Genomic DNA, 16,271 nt, shown 5'->3' on the forward strand with positions numbered 1-16,271 from the left:
ATACATCTAAGGTAAAAACTGTCTTTCATGAGAAAATACCTCATCAGAGTATGCCTGCATGGACAATGCACAACATTCATGCTCAGTAAGGCACTGAAGCAATTAAACATTAGTGTTAGTCACTAGCGTTAGTACATTTCAGGAGAGTTTTTATTTTTTCAGTAATAATAATCAAGAAGATGAACAATTTCCTCCATTCTTTTGACCCTAGCATGCCAACCCTAAATAGTAAACTAAACATTCATGAAAGATTAATCACTTAGGAAATTAGTATCTTCTTATATTTCAGTCAGTGAAACTTCACCAGCGCCATCCGTTCAGTGACAGACAGGACGATGTTGATGTGGTATGCTTTGTCTTGAACCACACAACGTTCAGATAATCTCTTATATAGGTAGCAGCTGGAGCAGCCCTGTGAAATAGTCATGACGCCTAAACATGAAAAGCCAACCGCCATTGAAAGAAATGGTAATTACAATTACAATTATGCATCTTAAGCACATATTCATTTTCTGCATGTAGCTCAACAGTGTTCAAGTTTTGTGTTCTTCTTGTTGTTTTCTTCTTGTTCTTTCTAATACAAAATCTCCTTTGTCACAATTCATTGTTTTTTTGTTCAGAAATGTAGTTTGCTTGGCTTTTGAAAGTGCTGTGTAAGTTGACTAGTTGTAGCATGGCAGTGTGGCTTTACACTGGTTAGTAAATCAGAAGAATGCAACTGCATCCCTGTTACTTGTCTTATGTTTATATATGATTTATAGGGAAGATTAAGAAAACAAAGGTATTTTGTGGCTACTGTAAGCTGCATAAGGGCATTGCCTCCTTTTCTTATTGCTTTCAGTATTTGGTATGAAATGTCAAACATTCTTCATATTAAGATTAACAGTACTTGGATACTGATACCGCACTGTTCTGGATGGAAAAAATGTTTTTGTAGGATGATAATGCCTAATGGCTTGTTCTGGTAAAGTGCAACGCAACTCTTTGATATGGGAAGTGCTTTCAGTTCTCAAGAGCAATAAAACTTTTTCCAAAATATGGATCTTTTTTGTATGGAACAGGCATGAGACTTCGTATCTTCTGCATAGAATAAAATTGGCAGGGACCTTATTCTAGAATGGTTTCTGAATGAATTCTTTAGTTCTTGCTAAATACCAGGGCTTATGTTACTAAATAGTGCTTTCTATATTTTTAATTTACACTTTTAACATGCAATAATAATAAAATAGTTTCTGCTTCCATAGAAAAATATCAGAAGTGACTGCTTAGCATTTCGGCAGAATATAACAAGTAGTTCTTTTTAAGACTCCATCCTATTTTCTTTCCTTTTATTGGCTGAGCACCTTCATTGGGTTTTTTCCCTCCAGTTTTTTTGGTAAGTCCCTTTACTGACCAATTTAATTTTCAAGCAGTATATGTTAATGGAGTTCATTTTAACATGAGAGAAGCACAGAGTTTAATGTAGCATAAGGACAATACTTACCAGCTTCAGCAGATTTTTTATTTGAATAAGAAACAAAATGAACATGCCTATAGAACATACACATTTTTATAAGATTTACTAATGAACAAATTCTTAGAATATCAAGGTTCTAAGTTTACCATAAACATATGCCTTCTACTTGCAGATATCTGACTGAATTGACTTATCTTCTGATTCAGTGACTTTATTATTCATTCAAAGTACAGAGGTCAGCATTCCCACAGTGAACAAAAACCACACATCTTTTAACTGGAGAAGGTTGAGAATTTTAGGTTGCAGAATCATAAACTCTCTTTAACACATTTTGCATTAAAATTTATCCTGTCCATAATTTATAATAAAATCTATTTGCCTTAATGACAGTTATAAGAATATTTGGAGATGAGATTGTGTGAGTAATTTCAGACTGTCTTGATTTAAGAATACTTGAAAATCTGGAATCTTGAAAATCCACTGTGAGTAACTATGAGACAGTTTCAGGATATGTTTCTCAGTTCACTTTTGACTTAAAAATGTTCCAAGGGCTGGATTTAGTCAGCGCAGAGCTCAGGCACTAATCTAGCTGCAATTTCTTTACATTAGAATTCATCATTGCTGACAGTCCTGAGAAATAGTCTTGCAAAGAATGGACCACCCCAACAGTTCAGAAATGCAATCTAGGGCCATACATTTTTGCCTTTTGATATATTTAACTCTGATTTGGCCATTCTTGTTTCATAGGATGTCTTCTGCAAAATCTGTGATAGTAGAAGAGGTATGGTTCATTAGGCTAAGTTCATCAATGTGAATTCATTGTTCTAGGCTTCTCATACAGGAAAATAAGACTTAGGGCACAAATCTTCAGCGTGGATGTTTAAGTGATCAGATGGAAAGTGCCCATTATCCTCTAAAAATAATAAAGAGAATATGAGGTGAGCTGGTCAGCTGTAGGTATCAACCTTAAAAGAGCTGTCTTCTCACGAGTGGTTGAAAATACAGCAGACTTCGGATTCAGTAAGAATGTTGCATTTGTAACTTGAACATAAACCGTTTTCTCCATATTAACATGTGTTCTACCCATGTTAACAGTACTATGAATGAATGACAGTAAGTTAAGTAAATCACACTTCAGAATCTGAAAAGGTCAGATTGGTAGAGTTTACTGCAGCCTCACACTTCCAAGAATGCACTGGATTCTTAATATTCTGATCCTAATTCTTGCAGTAAAGACTGCAAGGAAAATTAAAAATTGCTCACTATCAAGCCAACTGTGTGATGAAGACACAATGCAAATGTGGCTTCTTGTTGTTTTACTGCAGTAACCGATGGGTCCTGCAAGTTTGTCAGATCTTTAGTACTGGGTAGGACTACATGGTAGGTCTTTGTGTGGCATAGGTAGAGAAATGTGGTCTGTATCCACAGAGATCGTGTAAGACACAGTGGCCTGGAAACTTTTATCCATGCTTTCCTGAGGGGGGTGCAATACTGAGGGGTGTATCACTGAACAGTCTTTCTCCTTCAGGGATGGAGTCTATCATGTTAAAGTCTCAAATCTTGGATGTTGCAGTATGCACCAATTCACTCTTGCTTTAGACTTTCTGTGAGATCTTGATATATAATTTCTAGTGTGTTTCACAGCTGTTACTTCTAGTGATATTTATCCTCACAGAAGTGTTGTGAGACACTCCCATATTTACATGATCAGAAAGAATATAGTGGAAAGGTATTTAAGTATATAGAATATTATATAACACTTCCTATTCTTTTTTACTACCCCTGACACTTCACATGTATTTTTTGTTTAATGTGATCTTGCATTGCTGACATTTCTACATGTCAGGGATGTAGTTTATTAGCTCTTTAAACTGATGTATTTCTGATACTGAAATAAGTCCACATGATCCAGTCCAGAGGAAGACACAATAATTAATTGCTTGAGAGGCTTTATCTGTATGCGATACATTTAATTGGCTTGACAATTAATTAATAAAGTAGTATTTTATATTGTAACATACACAAAAGGTCTGATAGCATTTTTTGAATTACAGATTTCTTTGTATACCACTGAAATTTTTTTTTATGGCACCAACACAAAGAATTGCTTAACAGCAGTCAGTTTTACATAATAGTAATGTGAGTAGTAATATTACAACAGTGGGCCATATTTTACAGGGTAGTTTCAAGATTCATTATCCCTTTCAGAGTGAAAAATCAAGGAAACTATGTCAATATAAAACAAGTTCAAATAAAAATCCAAAACATGAAATCTGAGCAGTACCCTCTGATAAGCTGTGTAAAACAAGTTGGGAAAATAAGGTAAGGTTACAACAGTCCCAACAATCTGCTAAATGGCTACCTCATGTTAAAAAGACTCTGATGGTTTTATATTTTTTTTTTTTCTGTTTTTAATTTCCTCACCAACCAACATGTCAACAGTTTGAGCTCCCTCCTGAGCTGTCTGATGTTCTTTCTTCATTGCAGTCTCTGATTTGCAGCTATGCCTGAGCCCATATTCAGGACACCCTCCTTTAGTCTTGTTGGCTCATTTGTGCCTATAGTCTAAAACATAAAGAAGACTTCAGGTAAAATGATAGCTTGCTCAGATTACACTTTCCCTGACCTTAGTCTAGAAAGATGAGAAAGTTTCCCTAAACTACTGTGGAAAAAAAAAAAAAAAAATTCAGAAAGTGATTGGATTTCCTAGAGCATAAGGAGTTATGGACTATAGCTCCAAATATACCTAATGATATATGTATCATTAGGGCAGGATGCTGTATCCTAGAAGATGTAACAGCTGAGCAATAGTTTGCTCTGGGTCACATAAACTCAACTGACTCAGAGTCTAATAACCTGATATTAGCCCTATGAATATTAATACCATGAAGAAATTAGGTCCTATCAACCATTTTCTGGAACAATGAGTAATTCTAGACAGTGCTTTAGTAAGACTTAATTGATTTTAGTGGAGGATTCACTGAACTTTTCGTAAGTAGGATCACATGAAGATCTGTTTAAAAAAGCAGAAGACAAGTATATTGACCTGAAAGGATTACACACAGTGATGATTTTGTTCCTGCATCAAAGACTATACATTTTTATTTTAACAGACTATGGTTTTATTTTAACAAAATGCTCTTTTTTTCATAGGATGACAATACAGTGCCTGAGGAATGCTCTCTACTCTTTCTCCATGTTGTGGTTTATAGAAGAACATTTAAATTTAGTGCTAAACTGTGTTTAGATTTAGTGTCACCATGAAATGTAATTTGTGTATTGTCGAAATGCTTTTCCAATAATTCAGTAAGACATGGCACCTGGAGTGCTGAGTTATGAGCTGCCTAGCCTCTTACTTTCCTCTTCAAAAAGTATTACAGAGTTAGTGACCTGATATAGCTTTTTAATAATAATAATGTTAAGCACAGTAATGATTACTTATCTCTATTATTGCTCAAATACCCAACCAACTAGCAACACTGTTCTTTTAATGATATGTGCAAAACCCCCAAACACAAGAAGACAATTATTAATACAGCTTGTCTGAATTACAAGTCTCTAGAGATAGCTGTAATATGAGCTCAGTGTGGTGTGGTTATGTATGAATGCATGCATATATGCTGTTCAGGGCAGACTTCAGGGGTGGTAAAGCTCCTTCATCACCTGTCCTCAGTGATTTTGTTCCTTCTAAGCAGCACCAACTGCTATCACAGCTGACACAAGTGAGTAACTTTTAGTTCTACCCCGAGGTTCAGCTTTTATGCTAGTGACACAGCTCATGATATAGAGTGCAAAGAAACTGGAGGATTGAGGAGTCCTCCCTGGCTTCCAGCTTCTTTTAAAAATGAATTCTAGTACATCACTTTCTGCATCATACCCCAAGACCTGGGAGAGATATCTTATTCTGTGAATACACCAGAATGAGAACTACAAACATTCTTCATATCAATATGTTTCATCTCTCTATGAGCAGGGGACTGTGGAGGGAGGAATGTTCTGAAGTTCAATTTGGAGATATAATTTTAAAATTTTGCAGAAATAACTTTTGAAGGTGCACTTGTGATTGTTGGGTATGTCTGTAGTACCCACTACTCTTCTAGTTGCATGATTCCACGTAATCACTGGTCATGTTTTCTAGGCTTGTTTTGTGGCAATATATGCTTCTGTTCAGTTTTATGCTTTTTCTTCATTTCTTTAAAAACTTCTTTATCACTCACGTGCCTGAGCATTTAGATGAAAAAAAGACATAAACACACAGGAGTCACTATCAGATACACTCACATCTAGTAGTGTTCCCAGTACTTTCCTCAAGCAGCCTGAAATCTATTAATTAGTTTAACACTTTATTTTCCTGAAATGTTGAATTCGGACAAGTGCATTTCTTACATTATGCTATTAGAATTAAATGCCAGTGGCTAGCTTCTGCTCGGCTTAAGCCTCTGTGTTGCGTAGTCCATTGTCAGTTTCACTATTATGTCAATATGATGTCAACTCGAGCATGATACACTTTCCCTGCTAATGTATGTTTCAGTATACATGATAAACCTCCACTTGTTTGCTTGTTGTATGTGCTCATCAGAATCTGCAGTGAGGCCAGTCTTGAACCATTAAAATGTTTCTCTGGGAATTTCTGTTTGACTGGAGGAGATCAGCAAAAGCATTAGTTGCAATAAAAGACTATGCCTATTGTTGCATGAAAAGTATCTCTTTAGAAGTGTCTGTCTTCATCTTTGCAAGCTTTCAATAGCAACGTAATGATCTTTGTCAAATGGAGATCCTGTTACTGTCAGCAGCAGAAGGCATATGTCCAAATAGAACAAAGGAGCACTTATTTTCACATTCCACTGATGATATTGAATGATAATATTTTTGTGTAGTCTTAAAAACTTATTGTGCAGTTGCTGTGGAAATAATAGAAAATACAATTGCAATGAAATGTTTTGTGAATGGAAGTTAGACTCCTTAGATATATCCCAGTTTTGAAATGCCTGTCAAATTCTGAATAATAAGATTTTGCCCATTATTGCACACAGTGAAACTAGACAAGATTCCTTCTTGTTTGCAGCCTTACATGTTTTTCTGCTCTCCTTTGATACTTGGTAAAGCTAAGAAGTTGTGCTTGATAGTTACAGAAGTCTCTAGATAATCTGTGTATAGATTTTTGATGGATCACTAGTGGCTTAATAAAATTTATAAAAGGAACTAGGAAACTAGGGAATGGGTGGAGAAATACAGAATATAAAGAAAAATTCAAAAGTATTACAGATGACCAAAGAAGGAAGGAAGGTACTGTAATTTCTTCTTGCCTGAAAAATGCAACTATAAGGATCATGACATGTCACCTGTCCTGTCTGTAAGAGGAAAAATTATACAACATACATCTGGAACATACAAGAAACATACAGGAATGGAATTGCAGCTGCCTATTTCTAATCATGGTAATAGTTCTTAGTTTTCTCATTAATCTCCTACTACCACGTATTTCTCTATATTTTGCTGATGTGTCTCAAGTGCTTTCCCACATGTGCAAACTCAAAGATGTCTCAAGAAGGCCTATTAGCTCCAGGGTTCTTAAGTATTAGTTGGATTGCTTCTCAAGAAACATTGCTGGTGAATACCACTAGCAGTTTCAGGAGTGACCCATTAAGTGATATGTTCATACGAATATTTGCAGAGAGCATATTGATTAAATATTGTGATGGATATAAGGCACATGAAAGAGATGAGTGTTTGTCTTCTCTCTATATGCGTGATCCCAGTGTCAAAGTGTACCAGGCAAATGAATTGGATAGTTTCCTGGTTATTGACAGGCAGTAGAGACAACATTTCTAATTGAATTTATTGAGACTGAAAAATTTAAGCAAGAGATCCACCCAAAACCAAAGATATTTCTGAGCAGAAATACTGCTTGCTTCTGTGAATAAGCGCTCGCTCTCTCTTGTCTCCAATGCTTTTATCATCTCCTGAATTGTATGACTGTGGTACAGTCATATGAGTGAGCTGGATCAACTTTTGTCACTGTGCTTAAAGATTTGTTTGCTGTAACTGAGAGTAAGTAGAGAGTAAGTTTCCTCTTTCTTCTGGGACTGTGCTGTTCAGTTATGCTGCAGCTAAGAAGCTTCATGTCCTCCAGTCAGTCAATCAGAAAATGATTCTTTGAATCTTCTTTAATCTCAGCCAGTGCTTACTTTTCATATGTTTAAGAAAATGTTTCAGAGTTGCCTAAGAAACATTTTAATCTTCCTTGTTCTTTTCCCCAAATTGTAGGATATTGCTATGGTGGTTTTTTTTGAGGGCCCTCCTGTCCTCCATATTTCTTCCATGAGAGAGAGTTCTTTATGGCATCACTTTGGGCCTTACTTATTTGAATGCTTATTTTTTGTCTTCATCTTATTTCTTGAAAACTATTTACCATGTTCCAAAAAACAGGGTTTGTGAAAGGGTGTGAGGGAGTACAGTGCAGTAATTGCCAAGAAATTATTAAAACTTGTGCATTCCTAATGACTGACACACACTTCACGTGCACTGGCCTTTGTTTTCATTCCACAGATGGCAGTGATGTTGACAACGAAGAGGGCAGTGCAACTGAGAATGAAGAAAATGTCAAAGGAACAGGTCAGTATTGTAGATTACTTTAAGGCCACACTCAGATGTTTTCTGATTATCTGTATGAGTAAAAAAGGAGGAAAGGTCTCCCTCTGACATACTGCCTTCTCTCATGTATTATTTTGTCCTCCATCACAGATAAAGGGGGGAAGAGAGCAACACCAAGAACCAGAAGGGGACATGCCAGAGGGAGAGCCAGGCGTGGTTGTGAGGAAGATGATGATGATGAAGATGGGACAAGGAGAGCTGGGCATCGCAGGCACAGAAACCGTAGAGGACGGGGACGAGGAGCTGGAAATGAGGGCAGTGATTCTGATGGGGACCCTTCAAAAACCAGGAAGAACCAGGCAAATCAGAAATCCAAGGAAGATGGTGAAGAAGAAGAAGATGAGAAAGGGGGTAAAAGTGGGAAAGGCAAAAATGAGAAGAAACAGGACAAAAAGCCTGATAAGAAAGGGAAAAAAGAGAAGGCCAACAAGAAGAAAAAAGACAAAAAGAAATCAGGATCTGGGTAATTCAGTAAATTAATTTTTAAAAATATAAAACCATAGTTAACTTATATAAAACCTGCTTTCATTTATAGCTGTAAAATACTGAGAGTCATTATCACTCCCTTACTCTTTGCAGCCCAAATAGAGCTGCACAAATACTTTTTTTCCTGCAGTGAGGAAATGCTGGCTGAGTGAAATGGAAACATTCCACAGAGTCATATCCACTTCAGTGGAACAAAGTCAGAGGTTTGTCACAGGTCCAGGGCAGGACCTCAGGAAATGTTCAGCCAAGTCCTTCTGGGACTACTGATGCTGTGAGGTTTAGGTCAAATCTGGTCAAGCAGAACAGGAACTCAAACCAGGGTTACTGTATTTGTAGTTAAATATCCTAGGTTTATGAGCCATTCTCTGGAGAAAGGGAGTGAAAGTGACAGAGGAGGGGAGAAAATGACACAGAGGGTTGATAACAGGTGAGATCTCTCTTGCTTTTTCCATTCCCCAAACTAAAATCCCCCGAATACCAAGGTCTGATAACCCTCCAAAACCCTGAGGTCTAGTTTGATTTCCAGCGCAGAACTAAAGTTTTGACACTTTTCATAAGATCAAGTTTTTGTTTCCCAGCAAGGTTTGAGCCAGCTTTTTATAAAAGATCAGTGCCAAAATTTCAAGAATGCGGAACCAAGAACCGAGATGGGATTTTTCTGTCAGTCTCCCACTCACTCCCTCTGAAATATTATTGTTCATTTTTCCGAAGCTTTTAATGCAAGAGGACCCCACTGACACGAAGCATTTCAGAAAATGATTTTGTATTTTTCTGCCATCCTGGCATTCTCTTGCTCCCTGTCCCTTCTTGTGCTATTAAAAGGAAACACCCCCTGGGAATGTTGTATAATGGAGTAAATGGAGCTAGACATGCTTATCTCAGTAGAGAGGGAGAGTTTCCCCTTCCCCCATTCAGCACTTGTGACAGCTGTTTGTGTTCTCAAAGGCATCACTCAAGAGTACAACAGTCAGAGGAAAGAAAAAAATAGTGAGACACGCTGTTGCATTAATTTGTCCATGATCCCATTTCAATATACTTCTACTTCATTTCCTTTCCCTACAAAAATGCCTAAAATCTTTCTTTGTGCTGGCTTTCAACTGTGGTGCAAATTATACTCTGTGTAATTTCCTGTACCCTGCATGTATCAGTCTGTGTTCTTTGCTTATTATTGTCTTCCATTGTAAACATTTACTGAGTGATAATTAAAAAAAGACCACTGAAAATATAAAACTGAATAAGGGCACAAGGTTTGTTGTTGTCTTCCAAAGTACTTAACATTAAAATACACATGATTGGGTGAAATAATTAGAAGTTGCTGCTTGGATCAAGATGTTTTTCTTGAAGTAGTAAGCATAACATCTGAGGAAAAACTGAGGATGCTGTGCAAGGTACCTCAGGAACATTATGTTTTTAGATTTTTAAGACCAGTTCACATGTTTACAGAGTAATAAATAGAGTAATATTTTTTAAAGAAAAACACAATTAATGTAAAACCAAATGAAACTAGGCTGGTGATCAGTTCAGCTGTGATTTAGATAAAGGATTTACAAATCTTTAAGACAAAGAGAAGGGTGGCAGCATAGAAATATAGCCTGTCTAGCAAGTCCATGAGAATCTGTCACAAAAAATGTTACGTACTGTTTAAACGTATATCTTGCTTATGTAGTTTTTTTAAATTGCCAAGATATTTCACCTTGAAAAAGCATAAGGGTAAAATAAGAAGTTGAGAAAGAAAAAAATGAAAAAAATCCCTGAGTCGAAAAGTAAAATTTAATGTGATATTATTCCACGAGGAGTTAATATTGTATTTGCTGTTGTCATTCTGTATTTTCCTAAATTCTCCATATATTGCCCTTTTTGACTAGGTTACAGTACAAGTCAGTAGAATCTGCTGCTGTTACCCTCTTCCTCCCCTCTACTTTTCATCTAAATCAGGAAAACCTCTTTATGCCCTAATTTTTCTACATAAAGGACATAAGAAAATCTTAGATGAACTCTGTTGATTTTATTTTATTTTATTTTTTTTTTTAACTTGATTACTTTGATCTCTGCTAGTTTTTGGAGTGAGTTTCACAGGGTAATTCTATGGTGAGTTTTGAAAGTAGTGATTCCTGGGTGAGTTTTAAATCTGCATTTAGATGCTATCGGTTTTTGATGTGGCTGACTGTTACCTGTGAATGAAGGTTTGAGGAGAGCCTGCTCTGTTCTGTTCCTATTCATCATCCCAAAAATATTCACGATAAATTGCTCCTTATTGTCTCACTGTGAAGATCTATGATGTTCCTAGGTTGAAAAGATATTTTGTTGTTTACAGGCTTGTCTAATTGTGACTGATTGGTCTTAGAAACCTTATACAGTCACTTGAGCTACAAATCCTCAGAGAGGGAATTTTAATTTCTGCCTAGACTGTGCAATTTCTGTTTTTACTGTATAGCTCTATATGTCAGCAAATCAACTGATTTTTAGTAGGATTACTCAAGAATATAAAGTTTATACAGAAGTCCAGATGTACATGGAAGATTAAGGCAGCACAGGCACTGCAACTTTTTACTAGTAGAAAGATTGCTGAAACCTAGGAAGAAATGGAGTCAAATTTATTCACTCTTCACTCTAGACTCTAAAAGTCCTACCAGTATTTTCCCCGAAAACATCCAAGCTCCAAGAAAACATTTTCATCTTATTTTTACAGCTATAAAATGGCTTTTACAAAAATCATGAGAAAAGTAGATTACATCCGTAGAGAGGAGATGAAGCTAAAACCAAAACACAGATGTATAATATGGGTATAAAACCAAAACACAGATGAATAGTATGAGCAGGTTCCTTATGTGTGTGATTTAAGGAAGCACCATTAATTTCAAGAGCTCTACTGACTTAGGAAAAGATGCACTATATGCCTTGAATTGGAACCAAGGAAGATGGGGGCTTGATGTGAAATTATTTAGAGAGTGAACCCTTCTGGCCCTCAGATGTATGAATCATCATAACCTTTCATGAAAGGCTAAGACTTTCAGTTGCAGAAGAGAGAATTCCTGGCTTGAATCTCATAGATTACAACCACTCAAGTTAAAGGAAAAAAGTGCTGTAACTGTATAAAGGTTGACTGTGTAGTGTGAACACTCTTCAAAATACTAATTTCTTAACAGTGCTTAGAAATTTTGAATTTTTATTATTTTTCTGGTCCCAAAGCAAAGTGAAAAATGAAATATGAAACATGTTTGCAAAGACAAATGAAACAGTAGTGGGCAATGGGCACAAGAGCAAATATTATCCCTACTTTACTTCTTGTGTTCTGCACAGTTTCCTTTCCTCATTAAGTTCATTGCACTAGCACATGCCACTCATATTTCCCACCACTCTCACTGCAGTGTCATAAACCCATGTTTCCATTTTTGCAAAGCCCAGCAATCTTCTGCCACAGGAAATCCTCAGTACTGGGCATGTTGCTGTCTGCTTTGTAAAATGCAAAGTAGCTGATTTTAACTACAGATTTAAAGCTCTCTTAAAACTAGACTCCTTTAATCCTTCTGTTCCTCCCTTTACATTATAATGCCTCAAAATTATATGCATAAAACTTTTTATTGACCTTCATCCATTTGACTTAAATTTTCATACAGTTCTTCACTTGTTTGTGGCAATACTGGAATAACACTAAATATGTCTAGTGTTCAGTAGCAGTCTTTCTGTAGAATTATGTTTTCTTTGGCACTGCTTGTTATCACATGAAGTCTGAAAATTCATGGCTGATGGATTCAACTTTCTAATGCGACAGTCTTTTCAATAAATATCATTTGAATCTTTGATAGAAGAGCATCTGAGAAGTATGAGTCTCTTTCTTTCCTTACCTAAATTACTCCTGTGTGTCTGAAATTTTTAAACTGATCCTCTGTAGCAATATAATGATGTGTGTTTCATGAAAACTAAAGGTAGATGACCAATAAGAAATTTGTATTTTGTTGTGTAGCAAAAAAAATTTTGCTTTTGTTTTATATGTTTGTTTTGAAACTCGTATATGTTTTTACTGAAAAAATATTTTTTTCTTTATGTCACAGAAGTCTTTAACTACAGCTGTATTATATGTTTTGGTAGAAGAAATAATTTGTAATTCTTTAATTATCCAGAGGATAGAAGTTATACAATTAGATGACTTAAGTAGTGAAGCACTGAGCTCTGAACATCAGATTTTGAATATCAAACTCTCAGAAAGGTGAATTATAAGCAAAACAGTCTGAAAACTGCTTGCTTGATAAAGTCTGAATGTACTGTTCCCAAAACAAACTAGGAAAGTATTTAAAGAAACCCTGCCATACATTTTAAAACATTCAAAACAGAAGGAAAATAAAAGGCAAAAGAAAACACAGTGAGAAACAAATAGAAATGCATTAAGCTGCTTTTACTAAGACCTCACTTACTGGTAGTCATCACTGTCAGCTTTTTAGGGCAGGAAGTCACAATCTAATAATTTGCTTTCTATCACTTTCCTCTTTGCTGCCATAAGGAGAGGGAACACCTGTTGCTAATGAACTGCAATATGCCATTCTATGAGATGTAAGTTTGCTCACAGAAGAGGTTATCTATTCAGGTTTTAGGAAAGTGGACATTGCTTTAATCAGCAATGCTTTCTAAAGATACTACAAACCAGTGCATGGATAAGAAGTTCAGATTACAAACCAAATGCATTTGGAGATGCCATTACTATTGCATCTGCTTATTCCAAGTGCTAGGACACATCACAGCCTTGCTGCAATGTGACTTTGAATCTTTCCTATCTCTGAAATGTTACTGCCTTGATCATTGGATGGGCTGTCATCTGGTGTTTAAATTTGTCTCTGCTGTGGCTGTGGTGTCTCCTTTTTGTTGTGGCACACTGAAATGGAGTGAACAAGTTAAATTGTATGGCTGCAGTTGTAGCATCCTCATCCATTGTGAGTTTGACTTGAACTCTTAGGAGGTTGGTTACTCCTACAGAAACAATCTGTGTTTGTCAGATACTTCCCCAGAGTGATGCCCAGTCTCCATGGGATCCTCTGGGTGTAGTGATCATTCAGCTGCAGCTGTGCACTTCATGTGCAGGCTTTGCCTTTCATACTAGAGTTAATAACAAGTCCAAGCGAACAGTGTCCTCCCTTCTGTGCAACAGTGAAGGCATTTATCTAGGTCTCAGAGTTAACGAGAATTAACACCCAGTATGTGCTTCAGTGAAAACTTCTCTCCTTTCTGAGTTTTGGTGATAGTTTTTCTTTCTGCTTTTGTTTAAAGCTCTGATTCTGACTCTGAGGAGGAGCCAATTACAGAGGAGGAATTGGCCAAGCTGAAAGAAGAGGTAGAAGAAAAAAAGAAACTAATCGCCACACTACGAAACAAGCCATGGAAGATGAAAAAGAAGTTGTCTGTCCTGAAGTATGGTTTGATATATGTAATTAATATATGCATCCTTCTTTGCACTTTGAACTGTGTTTCTATACCTACTGACATAATTAATTTCAAACCAACTCTAATCTGTATTTCCCAGGATGTGCTTTCACAGAAAGTGGAGGTAAATTGTGTTGGATGAGATTCTATTCTTTATTCTCTCAAATGAGAAACGGGGTCTTTGCTCATGAGCTAGTGGGCCTGCCTGACAGAGCTTTAAACTAGACTTGAAGGAGGAAGGTGATAAAAACAGGGTCTCCCAGGGCTTGCCATGCACCAAAGTTTGAGAGACAAGGTGCTGGTGAAGGCCCTCAGCCTGATGTGCTGGGTACACTGGAAAACACTTGAAGTCTTACAGAGAAGCCAGAGACTCCTGAGATAATAGGATACAACAGGGGAAACACAGGGGAAATACTTCAAAGGAATTAAGGTGTGTTCCTCTAAAAAGGAGGAACATGTTGTTCCTCTAACACAGCCGACAGCCCTGCTGAGGTACCTCTACACCAATGCACACAGCATGGGCAACAAACAGGAGGAGCTGGAGGCCATTGTGCTGCTAGAAAGCTGAAAGCTGCAATTAGTGACACTTGGTGGGATGAGTCCCAGTACTGCGGTCAATGGCTACAAGCTCTTCAGAAGAAGCAGGTGAGGAAGGAGAGGTGAGGGGGTTGCCCTCTGTGTCAGGAAATAGATAGATTGTGAAGAACTATCTCTGAAGAATTGCCATGAGCAGATTGAAAGTTTATGGGTAAGAATTAGAGACCAAGTCAACAAAGGAAACTTTGTGGTAGGCATTTACTGCAGGCTGCCCAATCAAGGGGAGCCTATTGACAAAGCCTTCTTACTCCAGCTGCAGGAGGCATTGTGCTTGCAGGTTCTCATCCTACTGGGGGACTTCAACCACCCTGACATCTGCAAGGAAAAGCAGCATGGAGGGCTGTAGGAAATTCAGGACACCCCTGGAGTGCACTGAGGATAACTTCTTAGGCCAGGTAATAGACAGCCCTACCAGAGGGGATTCAATACTGGACCTGCTGGTCACCAATGCAAGTGAGCTCATAAGAGGCATCAAGACTGGAGACAGCCTGGGCTGCAGTGATGATGTAATGGTGGAATTTGTAGTCCTGAGGGATATGGGGAAAGCAAAGAGTAAAATCAGGACCCTGAATCTTAGGAAAGCAATCGTCCAGCTGTTCAAGGACTTAGCCAATGGGATCCCCTGGGAAACTGCTCTCAGGGTCAAAGGAGCAGAACAGAGCTGGCAGATCTTTAAGGACGCTTTACATAGAGCACAAGAGCTCTCAGTCCTCATGTGTAAGAAATCAGGGAAGGACTGCAACAGTCAGGCATGGATGAGTCAAGATCTGCTGGTCAAACTAAAGAGCAAGAAGGAGATGGACAGGCAGTGGAAGCAGGGACAGGTATCCTAGGAATAGTACAGGGACATTGCCTGGTTGTATAGGGATGAGGTCAGGAAGGCTGAGGCCCAGCTGAAGCTGAACTTGGCAAATGATGTGAAGAATAATAAGGGCTTCTATAAGTATGTCAACCAGAAAAAGAAGACCAAAGAAAGTCTATGCCCTCAATGAACATGACTGGCATACTGGTAACAACAGATGAGGAAAAGTCTGAGGTACTCAGCAACTTTTTTGCCTCTTTAGCAACTTCTTTTCCCACACCTCTTGAATGGATGAAACTCAAGACAGGGACTGGGAAAGCAAAATTCCTCCCACTGCAAGAGAAGATCGTGTTCGAGACCACTTGTGGAATGTGAACATACATAAATATATGGAATCTGATGGGATGTATCCCAACTCCTGAGGGAATTGTCTGATGTAGTTGCCAAGCCACTGTCTGTGATATTTGAAAAGTCATGGCAGTCAGGGAAGTCCACAGTGACTGGAAGAAGGGAAACATGGCACCTATTTTCAAAAAGGGTAGAAAGGAGGACCCTGGGAACTATTAAACTTTCAGCCTCACCTCTGTACCTGGGAAGATCATGGAACAGATCTTTCTAGAGGCTATGTTAAGGCACATGGAAGTGATTCAAGACAGCCAGCATGACTTCACCAAGGGCAAGTCTTGCGTGACCAACGTAGTGGCCTTCTGTGATGGAGTGTCTACATCAGCAGACAAGGGAATAACTATGGATGTCATCTATCTGGACTTCTGTAGGCCTTTGACATGGACCCCAGTAACATCCCTCTCTCTAAATTGTAGAGATGTGGATTTCACAGATGGGCTGTTTGGTGGGTAAAGAATT

General features: G+C 37.7%; 1 protein-coding gene across 1 annotated transcript in view; it reads left to right on the top strand.

Annotated features, from left to right (window-relative positions):
* Positions 1–356: 356 nt before the first annotated feature.
* Positions 357–16,271, top strand: part of TMC1 (transmembrane channel like 1) — a 67,882-nt gene continuing 51,967 nt past the window's right edge. Inside the window, exons 1-4 of the mRNA XM_074933057.1 lie at positions 357–468; positions 8,006–8,071; positions 8,201–8,573; positions 13,856–13,996. Of these exons, the coding sequence (XP_074789158.1) occupies positions 426–468; positions 8,006–8,071; positions 8,201–8,573; positions 13,856–13,996 (623 nt within the window). The 5' untranslated portion in view covers positions 357–425. The remainder of the gene's footprint in view (positions 469–8,005; positions 8,072–8,200; positions 8,574–13,855; positions 13,997–16,271) is intronic.

Source organism: Athene noctua, chromosome Z (assembly GCF_965140245.1).
Source record: "Athene noctua chromosome Z, bAthNoc1.hap1.1, whole genome shotgun sequence".
Taxonomy (NCBI): Eukaryota; Metazoa; Chordata; class Aves; order Strigiformes; family Strigidae; genus Athene; species Athene noctua.